The 19,531-nt window shown below is 39.9% G+C and overlaps 1 protein-coding gene across 2 annotated transcripts in view; it reads right to left on the bottom strand.

Annotated features, from left to right (window-relative positions):
* HEATR5A (HEAT repeat containing 5A) overlaps positions 1–19,531 on the bottom strand; it is a 2,570,019-nt gene that overhangs the window by 1,671,369 nt on the left and 879,119 nt on the right. For both annotated transcript variants that reach the window (XM_044073826.1, XM_044073825.1), the window contains exon 14: positions 13,762–13,925. In XM_044073826.1, the coding sequence (XP_043929761.1) occupies positions 13,762–13,925 (164 nt within the window). The remainder of the gene's footprint in view (positions 1–13,761; positions 13,926–19,531) is intronic.

Genomic DNA, 19,531 nt, shown 5'->3' on the forward strand with positions numbered 1-19,531 from the left:
ACACATGCATAACACTGCCACACTTACTAAAACATGGTAGGCATGATTAGCGAAATTCAAACCTGTTGCAGAAATGTACATTGACTAACATGTACTAGTTGTCAGCAAACCGAGTGGCAGTGTACAATCTAAGTACTCACGATACTGAGTGCGCTATGTACTCTATAACGCGAGTATTTACCTTGTACACTGCCTCTCAAGTTGCTAACAGCATGGAGATGTTCATTCAATGCACATTTCTGTAACAGCTGTTAGGTTCGCTAATCATGCCTACCATGTTTTAGTAAGTGTGGCAGTGTTATGCATGTGTTACGATCATTGTATTACTTAGTCCTTGTTTGTCGGAGAAGGGAATATTGGTGATTTGCAGTTTCGCTTATTTCATGTGTCGGTGTTTTCGTGTCGGAGAAGTGGATGTCGATCTTCTCACTTGTCGATGTACTCATATGGAAATTAAAGTTTGGACACTTTTGCAAACATTGCTGTGAGAATTCATGGCGGCCATAAATGGAACAAAACTCGCCTTGTCTATTAACATTCCCTTGCTATAATGTTTGCCTTGACAGGCATGACTCCCTAGCAGACTAATTTCAGTTATTATCCTCAACTTTAGCAGTCTAGAAATAATCACAAGTAAAAAAATACAATTTTTTTTACAGATTTATAATGCACTACTGATAGCCATTCCTATTTAAACAAAATATTTTCTTCAGCTGCTACCTGGGTTCAGACTGCTAGCTGACAAGCCATTTCCCTGCAGTATATTTGGTTGCTGACACATGACTAAAGTTAAATCTGGCAGCAGAGACAAATGGCCATCGCAAATTCCCTTGCAGCTTCATGCCTACCTACAGCTTCTATAATCCAATGCATGGGGGCAGGGGAAGTAATGTGTGCTGTGTTTTATGTACAGCACATACCTATATAACTACAACATGTAGAAGTCTGCTAGAGCATAGAAGAAATCCTACATGCTGCTGTAGTCACACTTATGCTCCAGTAGATACTTCCCAAAACACTACAAAAGGGGTAATGTTCCAGACACACACCATTAATAAAGCGCTGCCCATTGTAAACTGCATTTTCACTGACAATGGCATGCACGCTGGGCATCCTGCTGCTGACGTCTGGCATACTGCTTGTGGTTTTTAGGTGCCTTGGAGGCCACAGACATTACTCCCCCGGACTTGTTTACTGACGCTATGAGCATGATACTGCATGCCTCTATGTGCTTGCAGTGAATATCCAATAGTCATATATCCCTGCTGATGATTTCACTTTAACCATGTGTACCTAGCTAACCGTACCATAGGGAAATGTCTTGCCACCCAGCAACCTGAACTCCTACCACCATTTTCCATGTTTTCTTTATACTTTTTTCTAGAACAAAACTTTTTACATGTGCACCCCTAATAACCCTATTGATTATTAGCTGAATGACCTCTTCAAATAAAAGACAAAGCATTAATATAAAATGAGTGGGTGGACATCAGATGCATCCCGTTAACATGATCTGTTAACTCATTAACCTGAGTACCATCACAGGGCGCATTTAAAGTTACATCCGAGCACTCCCTGAGACGCAAACTATTTTGATACGTTACATCTGAGGTCATCTAGGAGCGCAACTAAATTCACTAACACAATGCAACTCCCACTGCTGAAAATTAAAGTGAAAAAGTACTAATTACCTTCTCAACTTTATTTTCACAGTATAGTTAGCTGTTGTTTAAACAGGACTTTTTGAATAAAATCAGCTTGCTGGGTACCCTTTCTATGGTTGTGATTGTTCATAGCTAGCCGACCTTCTCTGCTTTCCCAGTTATAGTAAGCACAAACACTAGCATTCCCCCTTCACCTATATTAAAGCAAAATAAAAAAAATAGAAGTGTAAAAAGAACCTTCTGAAAGCCAAAGGTTTATTTACGGGTAGTAGAGATAACTAGCAAACACCATTGCTTAGCCCATATTTTTTCATTGGCCCAGCTGGTGATGCAAGCAGTGTCAGTCAATCAGATCGCTGCAAGAGGATTCATCACTCAAGCACGGAATAACCCAAAGTGATGACAGTGCAAGGGAAAATTCAGGGAAGCAAATATGGTACAGTATAAGAAGCACATTAATTTATTTTTGTTGTTGTTTAGGGAGAACAGTATAATCTTGGAAGTGTATGCTGCGTAAATATTGTGTGGATTAAGAAGTATTTGCCATCTGGCATTATGCATAAACTGTCAGTGAAGTCTGCTGCTAAAAATGTGAATAATGTTGTTTTTTGTTTATGGTTTCTTTTTGCTCTTTGTAGTCATAGTCTTGTCATTATGCATGCATTATTTTTTTTTTTTTTCACAGCTAGCAAAGGTTGTGATTTACGTCTTGCTTGTTTTATGGATGTTTATGGTGTCATCTTTTGTGCAACAGAGTTTGAGTCCTAGGAAAGCTGTAGTGTAGGTGCATACTTAAACCAGAGTGAGCAAATAAATGTCTATATGCATTTGTGTGACCCTCTATGTACATGTATTTTTGAAGGTTAGTACTGTAATACATCTGTGCAGCAGGTGACTGCAGTTCTTAGCACTTTGAGTTACAACAGCATTTCCGTAATGGTTTATTTAAAAGTGTCACTCAATGGCAGCTTTTAGTGTGCTGAAAAATTATGGGCGTGATCGGTTTAAGAATTTGTATGCTATTGCTACAGCATTTTGCTCACTCGTGACATTTGGATATTTGGCAGCATACTGAGGTGCGAGTTTGACACACAGCCCTATAGAGACTGAAGATTTTATCAATTTTTCATTTCCTCAGTAGAAATATTTCTTTACTGCTAGTTTATGGTAGTGCTGTTCACTGAAATTCTGATTCCTAACCCTCTTACACTTAAACTTTCTTTTAAAAAAAGAAAAAAAAAAGAGCTGTAGCTATCTGCAAAATTAGGAGCTAAGCAGTTCCATATATAACCGCAACTAGGATACTGGCATTTTCAACTGGTAATGCACTTCAGTAACAATCGCTCCCCATAATGGAATATGGAATATGAATGTTTAAAATCTGCCCATGATTCTGCATCTTTTTACTCATTAGTTTTTGCCTTTGTCTGTGATTACTGCACAGTTGTCCAGAGGTTCAAGGGTCCAGGGGTGGTGGTGTCCCCTCATACATTTGTATGTCCCACAAAAGCTTTGTCAATGACTGTACTAATAAGTGCATAAAACAATCATGAGGTCTGGAATAGATCTGGGTTTTGACAAAGTTATGACCAATCTAAATTGTCAACGATCTTATATCACTGGTTACAACTTAGTTCTGGATTTGTTTTTTATTTGTTACATTTATTTGATTTTGCTTTGGGTGCTATTGGGTTTTATAACATTTCTTGTACAGGCAAGCAATTGCTGAGGGTGCTTGGGTGGCAAGTTATCTTTTATGGCTGTATGGAGTGCTGGTTATTAATAAATTAAGCAAAGACATGTTGTTTGAGGGGTATGGTCCAATGGGAAACATAATTAGTTAATTAAGTTTTTCTGGGATACAAAGTGCTTAGCAAGAGATGATCAATACTAAAGTTTCCTGCAATCACTGTATTGCCTCTATTAGCCAGCTTTAGGATGTCAGGTATGGTGTTTTCAGTGGTTGGGGTAACAGAAATATAGTTTTCAGTAATTACATGTGGTTGCTTATGACCAGCTTAGTTATACGCCAGTTTGGGGCATCTTCAAACATAGATGCATTTGCACCTATTAATTTTATTATTTTTGACATTTCTTTTTTACTAGAATTATTATATCTCCACCAGTTTTCTGACCTGATCTGTTACCGAGAAGAAGGGCACGCTGATATTTCATAACCAACTTCCTGAAAACAATTCCTTAAACTTTACTTCTGTCCAGACTATTATATGGTACTATGACAATCAGCAATACCAAAAAAGTGGCATTAACCAGATTGTTTATAATTACTCCTCTATGGAAAGAAATTTGGTTAAGTGCATTTAATCCCAAGATGTTTTAATTCCTAGAGTGATTTGGTGACATTAAATTCGGTAGTAGTTCTGGTTAGCTACAGGCAAAAGTATAGCTTCATCCTTATTAGACTGCATTTATAATTTTTTTTATGTATTTATCAATATATTTTAGGAGTGGCTTAGAATCTACAACTGATTTTCTGAAATTCACAATGACATCTTCTATGACTAGTGTGGACTTTCTAGATGTCACTTTGTACAAGAATGATTCTGGCATAATAACTACTAGCCTCTATCGCAAGCCTTGTTGGAAGAATAGTCTTTTGGAGTTTGGTAGCATGCATCCTAGGTTTGTTTTTTCCAATATAGTCAAAGGGCAATATTATAGGGTCAAAAGAATATGTAAGGATCCCAATGACTTGAAAGTTCAAGTGGATCTTCTTGATCGCTTGTTTAATGACAGGGGTTATAGTAAGTCCATATTAGACAGAGCTAAGAATGAAGTTTTGATAATTTGAGATGATCAGGATATGGTATAGGTAAAAATTACAGGGGGAATAGGCTTTGTTTTACAACGTCTTATACCAATGACAATGCGGTTATGACGGACATCGTCAGACATAACTGGCGTGTACTTACTGTGGATCCCACTACATCCAGCATAGTTGGGGAGAGACCATGTTTTGTCTATAGAAACAGCTTAAATTTGAAACTACTTTTGTGTAATGACAAAACCAAACATGTGGGTGATGTTATGAGTGTGAGGGATTCAAGACTTGGCACCTTTCCTTGTGGACACTGCAACATGTGTAGTGTGATATCTATAACACCGTTTTTAAGTCACCCTGTCCTGGATTTTAAGTTTTTTCCCAGGTTTAATGCCACTTGCGACAGTAGTAATTTAGTGTACCTTGCTAGCTGTAAGTGCTGTGATTGCTTCTATGTTGGTAAGACCTCTAGGAGGTTGAAAGATAGGATATATGATCATATCTATGACATTAAGAACATGCACTTACAGAATGCCCTAGCAAAGCATGTTGCTGTTTTTAATTTACATAGTTTTAGCTTCATGGTCTTACAGCTTGTACATAAGAATAAGAGAGGGGGTAACTTAAATAATCATTTGGAGTCCATTGAGTTGAAATGAATTCTGAGATTACGTGCCCACATTCATCCTGGGCTCAAAAATTGTGTTAGCATAAAACCTGCACTGGAGGCATGGTCTCTTAAATGACCAAGTGAATAAATGAATTGGTTATTAAGTCAAGAAGGAAACCGGTACTTGTTTGACAGTTTCCTATGCCTTGCACTTTAAAGTCTTTTTAGTTTTTGGTTGTTTTTAATTTGTTTTACTTGGTCATATTTAAACTGATTAATTGTTGGTAGTTATTTTAATTAATTGATATGATACACTGGTATCTAAACTGTGTTGCTTGTTCTTTTCTAAGATCTGATGAAGCGTGAGTTGTTCATGTGAAAGTGCTTATCCTGTTCTACTTCTGTGAATAAATTTATACTGGATTTTAGAGGTGTGGTGGTCCTGTCTTGCTGTTTTTGCCTGATCATTTTTGGTTTTCTTGGTGTGGATCTTTGGGTAGCAGTTTGCACATTTATTTTTATGGATAGAAATGTGGTTAAGTGTATTCTATTTATCAATATATTTTAGGAGTGGTTGTTGTTCTTATACTATGTATGTATTTATATATATATATATATATATATATATATATATATATATATATATATATATATAGTGTCATAATTTTCATATTTTTCTAAATATCTCAACAACCAAGTAACACAGTCAAAACTGCATAGTCTCATATATAACCTTACATACAGACAAACAAAATGCTGCTGACAGTTTGTGTGCACACAGTGAGTACTGAGATATTGTGCGCACACACTGTGAGTACTGAGATATTGTGTGCACACAGTGAGTACTGAGATACTGTGTGCACACACAGTGAGTACTGAGATACTGTGTGAACACACAGTGAGTACTGAGATACTGTGTGCACACAGTGAGTACTGAGATATTGTGTGCACACAGTGAGTACTGAGATACTGTGTGCACACAGTGAGTATTGAGATATTGTGTGCACACACACAGTGAGTACTGAGATATTGTAAGTTGCTTATAAATTAAAACAAAATAAATACTTTTTGTGATTATTGTGATTCATAAAAGTCAGTTTAAACCTCCAGAACTCCCCTCAAGAAAATGAATTAAAGGTCAAAGCGGGGTAAAAAGACATAGGTTCATAGGTAGGTACTAGGCTATCGGCCCTAGAGCCCATACAAGCCTAGCCAAAAAATATACCCTGGCTTTCACCACCCAAGAAAATTATTTTCCTGTGCCCCTGTCGAGCAGAGCCACAGGAGTGATCCCCGGGGTGAATTTCCCATTTCCCATCCAATCATCAAGGTTTTCTTGAAGAGTGCTAATGAGGAGCTCTGTTTGACATAGATAGGTAGTCTGTTCCAGAGTATGTGAAGTCTCTGGGACAGGAATCTATCCCTCCAGCATGTTCTGTTTATTGTGGTGACAAGGTTAAGGTCCCTAGAGCGTGTAGCTTGGAGGGATTGGGATTTCTTTAAGTGGAGCATATCCAACAGCTCTGGGTTTGACATAGCTTTGTATGTTAGGCAGAGATCGCCCCTGAGTAGGCGATATGCGATGGAGTAAAGCTGTAGTTTTTTGAGATGGTCTGCATAGGGTATCTGTTTGAGGCCAGTAATCCTCTTTGTGAGGTATTTCTGTGGTCTTTCCAGTTGTTGTAGATGTCTTATGAGGTACATACCAAAAGGGGCGTTGTACTCTATAATGGGTCTAATGAGTGATGAGTAGAGGGGAACAATGACCTCTTTTTTTCTGGATGAGAATCCTTTTGTGATGAGATGAGCCACGTAGAAGGATTTCCTGACCACTGTGGCGATGTGATTATCAAAGGAGAGACTACTGTCCACCTGTGTCCCAAGGTCTCATCACAATTTCGGCATTAAGTAGACTACCAGCTATGTGGTAGTTCATGGCTACAGAGTTTTTACCAAAGGGGATGACAATACACTTTTTGGCATTGAGCTTCAGGCCATGGCTTTGACACCAGGTATCTGTCTCAGTGAGGCCCTTTTGTAGTTTGTCCACATCGTTAGGAGTTTCGATTATGGCTCCTAGTTTGCAGTCATCTGCAAACTTGGTTAGCCAAAGACCTTCTGTGTTGGCCTGCACTTCAGAGAAGTAGATACCAAACAGGAGAGGATCCAGGACTGAACCCTGTGGTACTCCACTTGTTACTGGTCTGATGTCGGATTTGGAATCCGGTACTTTCACAGTGTGGGTTCTGTCCATGAGCCAGTTGGCAACCCATCTTGTGACATAGGGATTTATACCTAGTTTAGTGAGCTTATCTATAATTCCAGAGTGAAAGATGGTGTTGAAAGCCTTGGCGAGATCTAGATAAGCTGTGTGAACCATTTTACCCTCATCTATGGCTTTGGTGACTGCTTCAAAGAAGTCAATCAGGTTTAGGAGACATGATCTGCCTTTTACAAATCCAAACTGAGTAGGGTCCAGAGTTTGGAGATTACCAATGTCTTTGTTTATGAGTTCCACAATGATACGTTCCATGGCCTTGCAGACCAGGCTCGTCAGGCTAATGGGGCAGTAGTTCCCGGGGTCCATCGTGGCTCCCCCTTTGTGCAGTGGGATAACTGTCGCGGTGCGCCATTCAGTGGGTACAAAGCCTGAGGTGAGGCTATGATTGAACATGATACTTGGGTAGGGTGCCAGTTCATTCTGTAGTTCGTGTAGAACGCAGCCTGGGATATTGTCAGGTCCCATGGATGCTGTGTTCTTTGCTTTGGAGAGTGTGTTTTTTACCTGTGCAGCCGTAATTACAGAAACTTTGCATTCTTCCGGTATAGAGATGGGCTCTCTAGGGGGTGAGAGGGGGGTAAAGTTAGCACTGAACCTATCTGCTAGGATGTTGGCAATATCGGTTGGTTCTGTATATTTAGTGCCATTATGCTGTAACTCAGAGCAGATCTGAGTGTTCCCATTTAGATTCTTGACATAGCTATAGAATGCTTTGTGGTTGTCTTTAGAGTCAGTGGCAATTTTGTTTTCGTAACTAGCTTTGGAGGATTTTATGAGGGATCTCAGCTTCTTACTGAGGTTGACCAGGGAGTTCCTCTAGTCATGGGATTTTACTCTTTTTTTTGCAACAGTTTCTTTCTTCTGTTGTAGAGTTTGTTTATGACAGAGGACCACCAGATTGGCTTCCTTTTTTTGGTGGATAACATCTTGGTTCTATTAGGGATAGCATGATCCATGCACTCGTGTAAGTGCTTATAAAGTGCATTTGTGTAGGATTCGGCAGTCGTACCTCTATTGTCCGTCTGCATGGGTGTCATGAAGTTTGCCACTTCTGTCTTAAGAAGCGTGAAGTTGGCTTTTGAGAAGTTTTTTTACGAAGGTTTCCCTAATTGAGGCTGGGGTGGGATGTGGATGTCTAGGCTGATTAGCTTGTGGTCGGATCTGACCAACGAGGAATTGACCTCTGGTGTGGAACACTGGTTTCCCATGTTGGTAATGACCAGGTCTAGGATATTGCTGCCCTGGTGGGGTGTGAATAAGTTGATCCAAGGCATTGGAATTTATGAATTCTAGAAAACGTTGAGCAAAAGAGTTGGTACATGAGTAGTTTTCCCAGTTAATGGTGGGGTAGTTGAAATCGCCCATTATTAGGGTGTTGGGCTGTACCTTAATACTTTCCAGTGTATCAAGAAATGAGGAGTGTGAATCCTGGGGCATGGTGGGGGGTCTGTAGCAAGCTACAATTTGGATTGCGGTCTTGCCCAGAGTTAGTTGCACTTGGATAATCTTGGATGCATTATGCTGTGCAACTAGCCTGGAGGTGTGGATATCCTTAATGAATATGGACATGCCTCCGCCTTTAGTGCTTCTTTCTGGGTTAGGTGGCCGAAAGGTGTGGTATGAATTGAAGCCTGGTAATGCAGGGGTGCTCTCTGGAGCTTTGAACCAGGTCTCTGTCACTGTACAGATGTCAATGTTCTGCATTTTAAGGAGTGCCTCGAGTGAGTGCATTTTGAGGTTTAGACTTCTAGCATTGAGTAGCATTACCCTCAGATTTTGCTTGCTTGTACCTGTTACGGTGGTGAATTTGTCATTTGAACCTTGCCTAAAAAAGGCACTATAGGGGTGGCAAGAGCCTTAGCCAGTATCTGGAATCGTAAGGGCGACAGGTGCAGGCCATCTCTGGCAAAGCATCGTGGACTGTTGATCATGTCGTCCCAAACAGACAAATACTGGATCCCCTTAGAATGGCACCAGAAGCTTAGCCAATTGTTGAAGTCAATCATTTTGTCCTTGTACTGTGGTATCATTCTGGGTGATGGCAGGATGCTACTCAGGGTTAGGGTCATACCTTCCTGGGATACAAGATCGGAGAGCTCCTCCATGTCTCTTTTCATGTAGTCCAGGGAGGTACATCCCAGGTCATTCACACCAACATGGACAATGACAGTGTCATATTTGTACTTATTGTGGAGTGACCTGAGTGCATGCGTTATGTGGCGGATCCTGGCACCTGACAAGCAGCTGACAGTAACTTTCTCCTTGTTTAGTCTAGTGAGTGGAACATCAGTGTGCCTGACTATAGTCACCTATGACTAGAGTGTTGGGTACATTGTTATGCCTTATGGGCTGTGGTTGAGTGGCACACTGAGTTTGTGGGCCATGTGTCATTTGGGTTGTGTTGGGGGGTGAAGTTTGCTTGCGTTTATGCTTTGGATATCCCTGATGCCTGGGCAGGTTTTTATTGAGAGCCTCCGCGAATGTAGGTGTGTGTTTTGTGTTTCTATGTGTGTGTTTTGGTGGTAGTGCTGGTAGAGGAAGATAGCAATTTAGGTTAGTAAAAGAAATGCAATGGGGATGAGTGTCAGAGGAGGTTGTAATCATGTGATCATGTAGTGGGTAGGAGGTTGTAATTGTGATCATGCAGGGGGTCTTTATATTGAAAGTATCTGGTTATACAGATGAGGTAAGTACCAGGCTAGCCTTTCTGTGTTCAAATTAACCTATCACACTTAGTTATAGAGTGTCCTTACCCAGCCCATGGATGATAATTGTATATTACCCCTAATGAGAATAACTGGGATCATACCATAGATAATTTGGGGGGAGCAATGCATGGAATAAAGAGTTTATGACCTGCCTCTGTCCATTTGTAGTACAGTGGTAAGTCCTAGGGTACAATTTCTGATTCCCAGCCATAGATCTAAGTTGTGCTAATACATTGACAGGGATGAACAAGTATACTCCTTCTGCTCTACTCAGTACAATTTTCTATATATTACTTACAGAAACCATGGATTTTAAGACCAGACTAACTGTTTTAGAGGGAAACTGATGCAAACATGTGTTCATAGGTGTTTACTAGGCCGATGACCACAAGGACCTTTTTAAGCCTAGCCATGCATCTCAAATCTCTGACAAGTTCTGATAACCATGGGAAGTGTATGCAAAGGCTTGGGAGATGAAACGTTTACAGGCTGCCTGTGTCCATTAAAGACATAGGTGCCAAGTCAGGGAGGGGAAGTTTAATTTTTTTTAAATGACAGGTTGGGGAAGTAATACAAGTATGCAATATAAATATAAATATAAATATATATATATATATATATATATATATATATATATATATATAAATATACACACACACACACACATAAAGATACATATGTACACATATACATACACACATGTACATTTTATATATATATATATATATATATATATATATATACATATATATATATATATACGCACACACATATATAAAACATACATACATACACACACACACACACATACACACACACACACCATACATTTTGGACAATATTTCTGGCTTTGTCGGTTATGTGTAGAATTTAAGTTAGAAGAAGTGCTTAGCAATATATGTATTATACTACTTTTACTTAATTACTCTGTTCTTTTCCTGACAGACTGGTAATGACTCAGTCTTATGTAACATCTACACCGGAAATGTAAGGAATGTCTGCTCAGCAGATTATTTGCAGCAATTATTACCTTAGTCTGAGCATGCAAAGCCTTGCAGTAATGAAATACAAGTCATTATCACAATATTCATTTACAATAAGTGCAGTTAAAGTAGGACACTGAGTCATTATCATTTGTCAGGTAAAACTCTCAGCAGCTGCCACTGTTATTCACATTACTAAAAGTCGTTAGCATATTGATGAATGCACATGCCAGGTTTTGTTTTCTGTCAGTGCGGAGTCATGCTGAAGTCCCCCCCTCCCCTTCTTTCTTTCATTTTTACTGTTGTATCTATTGCAGGACACAGATGAAGGTATCCAAGATACAGCTGAAGGTATCCATTGTCGTTATATAGTTCATATGTTTGTGAATTACTGCATGATGGCAGCAATGCATGATATACTAGTAACATGCACATAGTGGCAAAGGATAGAAAACAACCATGACCAAGTAGGGGCAGTATGGTAAGTGAAAATGTATTACATCACTTATAAACCTTTTTCGCTACTTAGAACACAGTAAAAGAATTGTAATTGTACCTCTGCTAGGGAACATGTCAACATGCTAAGTAATACCCCATTTGAAGACAGTGTTAGTCCTTACAACACGGTAATAGAACTGTCCCCATGGGCTGTACACATGTACAGATATCAGTTTGTTTAGGACTTGGGTTATGAAAGTTATTACATTATTTTTTATATTTTGGCAAATAACTTTGCTAGGAAAGTTGTCAATGTGCTAAGTAATACCTAATTTTGAAGACAGCATCAGTACGTACAACATGGTAAACAAATGTGTCTGTATGCTATACACATGTACAGAATGTACAGATATCACAGTTTTTTTAGCACTAAGATTATGAAAACTATGATTTTTTTCATATTTTAGTGAATGACTTTGCTAAGGAAAGATGTCAACATGCTAAGTAATGCTTCATTTTGAAGACAGTATCAGTACATACAACATGGTAAAAGAACTGTGTCTTTATGCTGTACACATGTACAGATATCACATGTACAGATATCACAGTTTGTTTAGGACTCTGGCTCTGGAAATTATGATTATTTTCATATTTTGGTAAATAACTTTGCTAGGGAGCATGTAATTGTGCCAAGTGATACCTCATTTTGAAGACAGTGTTAGTCCTTACAACATGATAAATGAGCTGTGTCTGTATGCTGCATACATGTACAGCTATCAGAGATTTTTAGGACTAAAGTTATGAAAATTATGATTTTTTTCATATTTTTGTAAATAACTTTGCAAGGGAGCATGTCAATGTCCCAAGTAATACCTCATTTTGAAGACAGTATTACTCCTTACAACATGTTCAACTGTGTCTGCATACTGTACACATGTACAGATATCAAAGTTTGTTTTGGACTTATGGTTATGGAAATTATGATTTTTTTCATATTTTGGTAAATAATTTTGCAAGGGAGCTTCTGAATGTGGTAAGTAATACCTCATTTTGAAAACAGTATTCATACTTCAAACATGGTAAAAGAACTCTGCCTATATGTTGTACACATGTACAGATATCAAAGTTTGTTTCGGAATTATGGTTATGAAAATATTATTTGTTTTCATATTTTGGTAAATAACTTAGCAAGGGAGCTTCTGAGTGTGGTAAGTAATACCTCATTTTGAAGACATTATTCATACTTCAAACATGGTAAAAGAACTGTGCCTATATGTTGTACACATGTACAGATATCAAAGTTTGTTTCGGACAGGTTATGGAAATTATGATTTTTTTTACATATGTTGGTAAATATCTTTGCAAGGGAGCATGTCAGTGTGCCAAGTAATACCTCATTTTGAAGACACTGTTACTCCTTACAACATGGTAAAAGAACTGTGTAAGAGCAGTGTACACATGTACAGATATCACAGTTTGTTTAGTCTTGTAGGATTAAGAAAATTATACATTTCCAATACTCCTCATTATTATGCCCATATCTTTGCAAGGGAGCATGATAATGACACAAATGATACATCATTTTGAAGCTGACATTGAGACACACAACTTCGTCACTAATATGTACCCTCTCTCTGTTACAGGTGATGAGATATTATGCTTTGTTTATTTATCAATTATGAGAAATATTATATTAATCATATTTCTGTGAATATCTCCATAAAGGAGCATCACATAGTAATGGTTAAGGTATCATTTTAAAGTCGACATTCATACAAACAAATTAAATAAAAATGGTATGGGTCTACATGGTACACTGACCAAAATATTGTGCTTTGCTTTTCCAAAAAGGTAAAAAATATGCATAATATCAGCATTCCTTGCCAAATAATTAATAATGACTTTGATATGCACTATCAACATTTACACTGTTGGAAAGGTCAGTGTCTGCTGAAGAACTTTCACATTTACACTTTTAGTCTAGCTTTTATAGGTAAAGAGTTATGAACATTTGTTTTCTGTATGGTATTAGAAATGGATTTTCTGAAAATGAGCTCAGGCTGCACTGTTGTTCCTATGGTGGAATTAAGGAGGCAGCTTTTTCTGAGCTGCTCTGGAGTGAATGAGTTAAGAAGAGTACAACATATTTACTTTAGAACACAGATGCACTGCTTGTGAAACTTAAATGAAGCAAAAATAAGTATAAATATGGAAATGGTTACAACAAACAACTGAAGACAATCTTTCTTAGATACAGCTATCAAAATGCAGCTACAGTAGAAATTACAAATGTACCTGCTGTTCAATAAACTGATGATCAGTCTCTTGTAGTGATGGTCCCAACAGTGATAAGTCATCTTGGTGGCAAAGGGATGGAAGAAGGAAAGTAGCAGCACTCATTTGGTTGTCATATGCTGTCAAGTCAGCAATCAGCTCTTTTAAAACTGCATTACAATTATCTACAAATTAAATGGAAATGCGTGGACTTAATTACAAGTATTGGCAAGTGAAATATATAATTGAAGGCCTAATTATTTGTATACTGAGTACATTGATAATCTGCTATCAAATGGGAAGGAAAATTCAAAACAGATGCTGAAAAATGGTATTTTAATTTTAAAACACAAGACTAGTTACATCACACACCATCTATCAAGGTTCCTCAAGATCTACAGGAAAGCCTCGCATTTACAAAGTTTCAATACATTTTTGAAAAATACTTCTTAGATGCATATGACAGAGAAATAATGTAATGTAGTCTTAACATCTGTTGTTTAAATAAACAGTCATCATTCAGTAGCAGATATGGATTTTCACAAAAGGGAGAAAAATATCCCAAAGCAAGCTTCTTTAGAACACTGAAAGGAAGAAACTTGTAGTAACTACCTGAAAAAAGCACCAGGTTGTTCAGTGGTAAAGGTGAACTGCCATCAATGAACTTATAGTCACCACACTGTGGTGTCCCTGAATGTAATAATTTGTGTGGAGCAGCAACTGCTTCTCCTACAGGTCATATACCCCTGATACTATGCCTTATTTGGCAACTCAATGTGAAACCTAACAATAAATCAGAAAACCAGTGGTGACAAATGAGCAGTTAAATAGAATGGAAATGCACAGTAACAGATCTAGTAAAAGAACATGACTGTGAGACATGGAGAGAGAAAATCACTGGCAAATTCAGGATCAGAAAAACAGCTGAAAAAAGTACATGTATTTTATTCAACATTATTTCAAATCAAATGCCAATACACAGTGTGTGTATACTAATTTAAATGTTCACAAGGGAAAATGTGCCTATTGAAAGAGGCAGAAATGTGTTCAGTATTTACCGAAATGCAGGACAGTGGTCATCAGGTTTATTTCAAAACATACTTTCTTATAAAACTGAAATTACAGAGAAGTGACCTTCAATACACAGTACACACAGCTGCTAAGGAAGTCTTGTTTCAAAATAAAGAATGTATTACATGAGTTCTGAATGTTAAGAATATTTTATTTTTATTATTTTACATTTGTTGACTTAGATAGTCCAACTGGATTCATGTCCATTTTCAGCAGAGGCCCGAGGAGAAAAGCTCCAAGGTAAACAAGATTACAGATACAACATATACAGTGGTTAAATACTTAAGTTGTACAAATTCCAAGGTTAGAGATGATCCTGGGTGTAACTCCAGTTTAAGTAACACAACTAAGCTAAAAAAAGAAGTTATGTCTTACCATAACGTTCCATCTGTGTTGTTGATCTTCTTTCATTCATCACTGATGGGTTCGGTTCCAAGCCCTCTGAACCGAGTCGACCTAATACCAAGCTCACATACACCAAAAACTCTTGAGCTAAGCTGCTACCCACAATACCATTCTCCCAGTTACCTCAGATCAAGTTTGCATGAAACATATAGAAGTAAAAAAGCAGAGGCCATTTATGCGCAAAAACCCTGAAAACACCACTAGGACCCATAAGAACCACCAAGATCCTTTGGTGGGGGACAGAGGCTGGGATGTGATGAATGGAAGATCATCAACAACACAGATAGAACGTTATGGTAAGATATAACTTCTTTATCTGATGTTGTTAATCTTATTCCCATTCATCACTGATGGGACAGAATCCAAAGCTACTTGAAAACCTGGGTGGCCCTTATGGAAGAACATTCCTGAGTACCACTGAGCCAAAGGCCGCTCTTCCCCTGGAGACCATGACCAAGCTGTAATGTTTGATGAAAGTGTGAGGCTTAGCCCAAATGGCTGCTACGCAAATGTCATCCATAGAGGCTCTGGAGTGAAATGCAACAGAAGTTGCAATGACTCTTGTTGAATGTGCTTTGATATTGACAGGTTTAGGCTCATTCGCATGTGAATATGAAAAGGCAATACAATCTCTGAGCCATTTTGATAAAGTAACTTTTAATACAGCACATCCCATTTTTGATCCAGAGAAGGAAATGAAAAGTTGATCTGACTTGCGAATAGATTTAGTCCTATCCAGGTAAAAACGTAGTTGTCTATGTACATCTAATGACTGCAGACTGTATTCTCCCTTATTGGAATAATTTGGGAAAAACACTGGGAGTTCAATGGACTGGTTCATAGATAAATCAGAAATTACTTTGGGGAGAAAAGATGGATTAGTACAAAGAGACACTCTGTCTTTATGAAAAATCAAATACGGGCTCTTGATGCAAAAGGCTTGTAATTCTGATACCCGTCTAGCTGATGCAACAGCCACCAAAAATAGAGATTTCCATGAAAGAAATTTGAGGTCACATTTTGCAGCAGGTTCAAAAGGAGGTAAAGAGAGAGACTGCAGTACCAGGGACAGATTTCATGCCTCTAAAGGACTCCTGATTGGAGGTCTGCTATGAAAAACTCCTTTGAGAAAGGTCTTGCATATGCAGGTGGAGATAAGTGGAACACCTTCTAAACCGTTATTAAAATTGGAAATAGCTGCTAAGTGGACTCAAATGGTAGAAGCTCATGCTCCATTCTCAAAAAACTCAGAAAGGTATTGAAGTATAACAGAGACAGGAGCTGAGAGGGGGTCTAGCATCTGTTCTTTAGACCAGACAGCAAATCTTTTCCACTTATCTCTGTAAAGTTTTCTGGTGGATGGCTTATGGGAGGCCAGAATAATATTGCAAACAGGTGAGGAGAGGGTTTCCTGCCTGGCGACTAATGGAAGTGGAGAAACCAAGCTGTCAGCTTGAGTGTGGACAGATTTGGGAGAGTCAACCCTTGGGGGTGAGAAATTAAGTCCGGATGAGTGTCCAGGATCCATGGAGGTTGTAACAGGTGAGGCCAGAGGAAGGGGAACTGCACTTGTCGAGGCCAGAATGGGGCAATGAGGATCCCCTTGCATCTCAACCAAATTGCTTTCTTCAAAAATAGGGGTATCAAAGGAATTGGAAGATAAGCATAGAGGAGACCCATGGGCTAATCGTGAGTCAAAGCGTCTCTCAGGGACTCCCCCTCTGGGGGAAAGAGGGCAAAGAAGCTGCTGCATTTATTGTTTGAAGGGGAAGCCAAGAGATCGCAGCAAGGCTGGCCCCATTGGCTGAAAATTTCTGCCGTCAAATTTGGATTGAGAGACCACTCATGTGGAAGGAGGATGCATCTGCTCAGCCTGTCCGCAATCACATTGGAGCTCCCCGGGATATCGCCCGGTGCCAAATTCTCATGGCCTCTTGACACAGGGGGTAGGATTTGGTTCCTCCTTGTTTGTTTATGTACCAGACTACTGACATATTGTCTGATTGAATTGCAATCATTCCCGATGGAAGGAGTGGATGTAGTGCCTGCAATGCCAAAAGCACTGCTCTCAACTCCAGAACACTGATCTGCAGGTTGGCCTCTAAGCTGGACCACATGCCTTGGACTGTCTTTCCCTGAAAATGGCTCCCCCCACACTATCAGGGAAGCGTCCGTGGTCACCTTGGCGTTGGGTTGAGGGATCTGGAAGGGGCGACACCAAAGCTTTTCATCTGGCCTCATCCACGAGAGGAGATCTTGGTTGCAAGAGCTGGTAATGAGGATCTGTGAGTTTAGGGGATGAAAATTTGCCAACCATTGGGATGATAGGAGCCATTGTAATAGTCTCATGTGTAATTTTGCCAGAGGAACAATCGGAATGGCCGCAGCCATGGACCCCAGAGCCTGGAGAACTTCTCTTGCCGTCACCTTTCTTTGACAGAATATCACTCATAATTGCAATCTTAACCTCTGAAGCCTGTGAGCTGGTAGAGAAACCAGGCATATTTGAGTATTGGAAACAGCTCCTATAAATTCCAGTTGTTGGGTAGGTTGTAGATTAGATTTCTCCCAATGGACTGTGATGCCTAGAGACTCCGCTAGTGAGTGTGTAACGGAGGGCCATGGTCAAGAGATGCTTGGTGGGGACGGAAAGGAGCCAATCGTCTACATATGGAAACACCTGGAATCCTTGAAGTCTCAGATGAGCTGTCACCACTGCAGCGCATTTCATGAATACTCTGGGGGCTGTTGAGAGACCGAATGGCAGGGATCTGAACAGGTAATGATTGACTCCTAGTCGGAAGCGAAGGAGACTCCTGGAGCGTTTGTCCATTTTGATGTGGTAATAAGCATGGCGGAGGTCTATCGAGCACATCCAAACATCCTCTTGTAAAAAAGGGAGATTGGATTGAATAGTGACAATGCAGAATTTGGTTTGAACCACTGACTTGTTTAGATGGCTGAGATCCAGAATGGGTTTCCAGTCCCCAGTCTTTTTTGGCACCAAAAAGAATCTTGAGTAAAAACCAGATCTGCATTGGTCTGGGGGGACTGCTTAGAGTACTCTTTTTTGACACAGCTTTCTTATCTCTGAAGCCGCTTCTTCCCTTTGGCTGGGTGGAACATCGAGAAGGTGCTTTGTAGGTTTTGGATGTGATGTTAGAGGAATGTAATAGCCTCTGGAGATTATTCTCTGCACCCACCAATCTTTTGTAATACAGTGCCAGGCAGTTTGGTGCAGAGAAAAACGAGCCCAGACAGCTTCCAGAGGAAGGCAATCGGGCAATGCTTCAGGAGCATTGATAAGACCGTCCGGAGAAAGTATACCTGGAGTCTTGATTTTGGGGAACCCTTGTGCCCCTAAAGGGGTATCTTCCACAATTGGAACCATATGCCTCTAGGGTAATCCTCACCACGTGCGTTGCGGAAAGGACCTTGAGATTTTTTGTGCCATATTTTTCCACTCCTCTGGTTCCTGGAAAAAGAACGTTGGGGCTTGGAAAAACGTAGGCCAATGGCAGACAAGGTCTTTCCATCCTGCTCTCACCTGGCCAGTGTGTCCTTTACTTTAGAACCAAACAAGAAAGATGGTTCAATAAGGGCATTCAGAAAGGAGGACTTGAAGGAGTCCGCGAGATCACAGATGCCATCCAGGCATGACACCTCATGACTATGCCTGCATCCGCAGCTCTAGCTGCCCCTTCGGTTGCATGGGAGAGCAACCTCATGGATGAGTTGGAAATAGACTCAAGGGTGGCAAGTTGAGAGGCAACCTTGTCTCATGTCCTGTCAGAAACTTGACCTGCGAGGGCTTCAGAAAGCTTGGAAATCAGATCTCTTTGGAGTCTCGTGAAATGTGCCAAGTAGTTCAGGGACCTGACTGCAAAGGTCACTGAAGCAAAAACTCGCTTCCCTAGTCTGTCCACAGCCCAAGACTCTCTGATGGGTGGGTGAACAGTACGACTTTCTTCCGCAAGATCCTTTTTAGTGGCCGCTGCCACCACCATAGCATATACTGGCAAGCCTCTAGACCAGTGGGGGTGTTCCTCTGGTGAGGAAAGAATCTTATCTGGTCTCCAGGAAATGGCCTCAATATAATCAGGGTTCTTCCACGCACACTGCACGATGAGCTGGACTAACTCTTCGGCAGGTGGGGTCACCCAAGAAGTAGAAGGCCGAGAGGGGAAAGCCTGCAGGAAGACTGACTCCAAGGAAGGGTTAAAGGGCTTCTAGCCACCCCTCTGTTTCAATATTTCCAGGATGTCTCCAAATGAGACATTGTTAGGGGGTGACTGTGGGGACCCCTCCCTATCAT

The sequence above is a fragment of the Protopterus annectens genome, chromosome 6.part0 (genome assembly GCF_019279795.1).
Source record: "Protopterus annectens isolate FY-2018-M chromosome 6.part0, PAN1.0, whole genome shotgun sequence".
NCBI classification, from domain to species: domain Eukaryota; kingdom Metazoa; phylum Chordata; order Ceratodontiformes; family Protopteridae; genus Protopterus; species Protopterus annectens.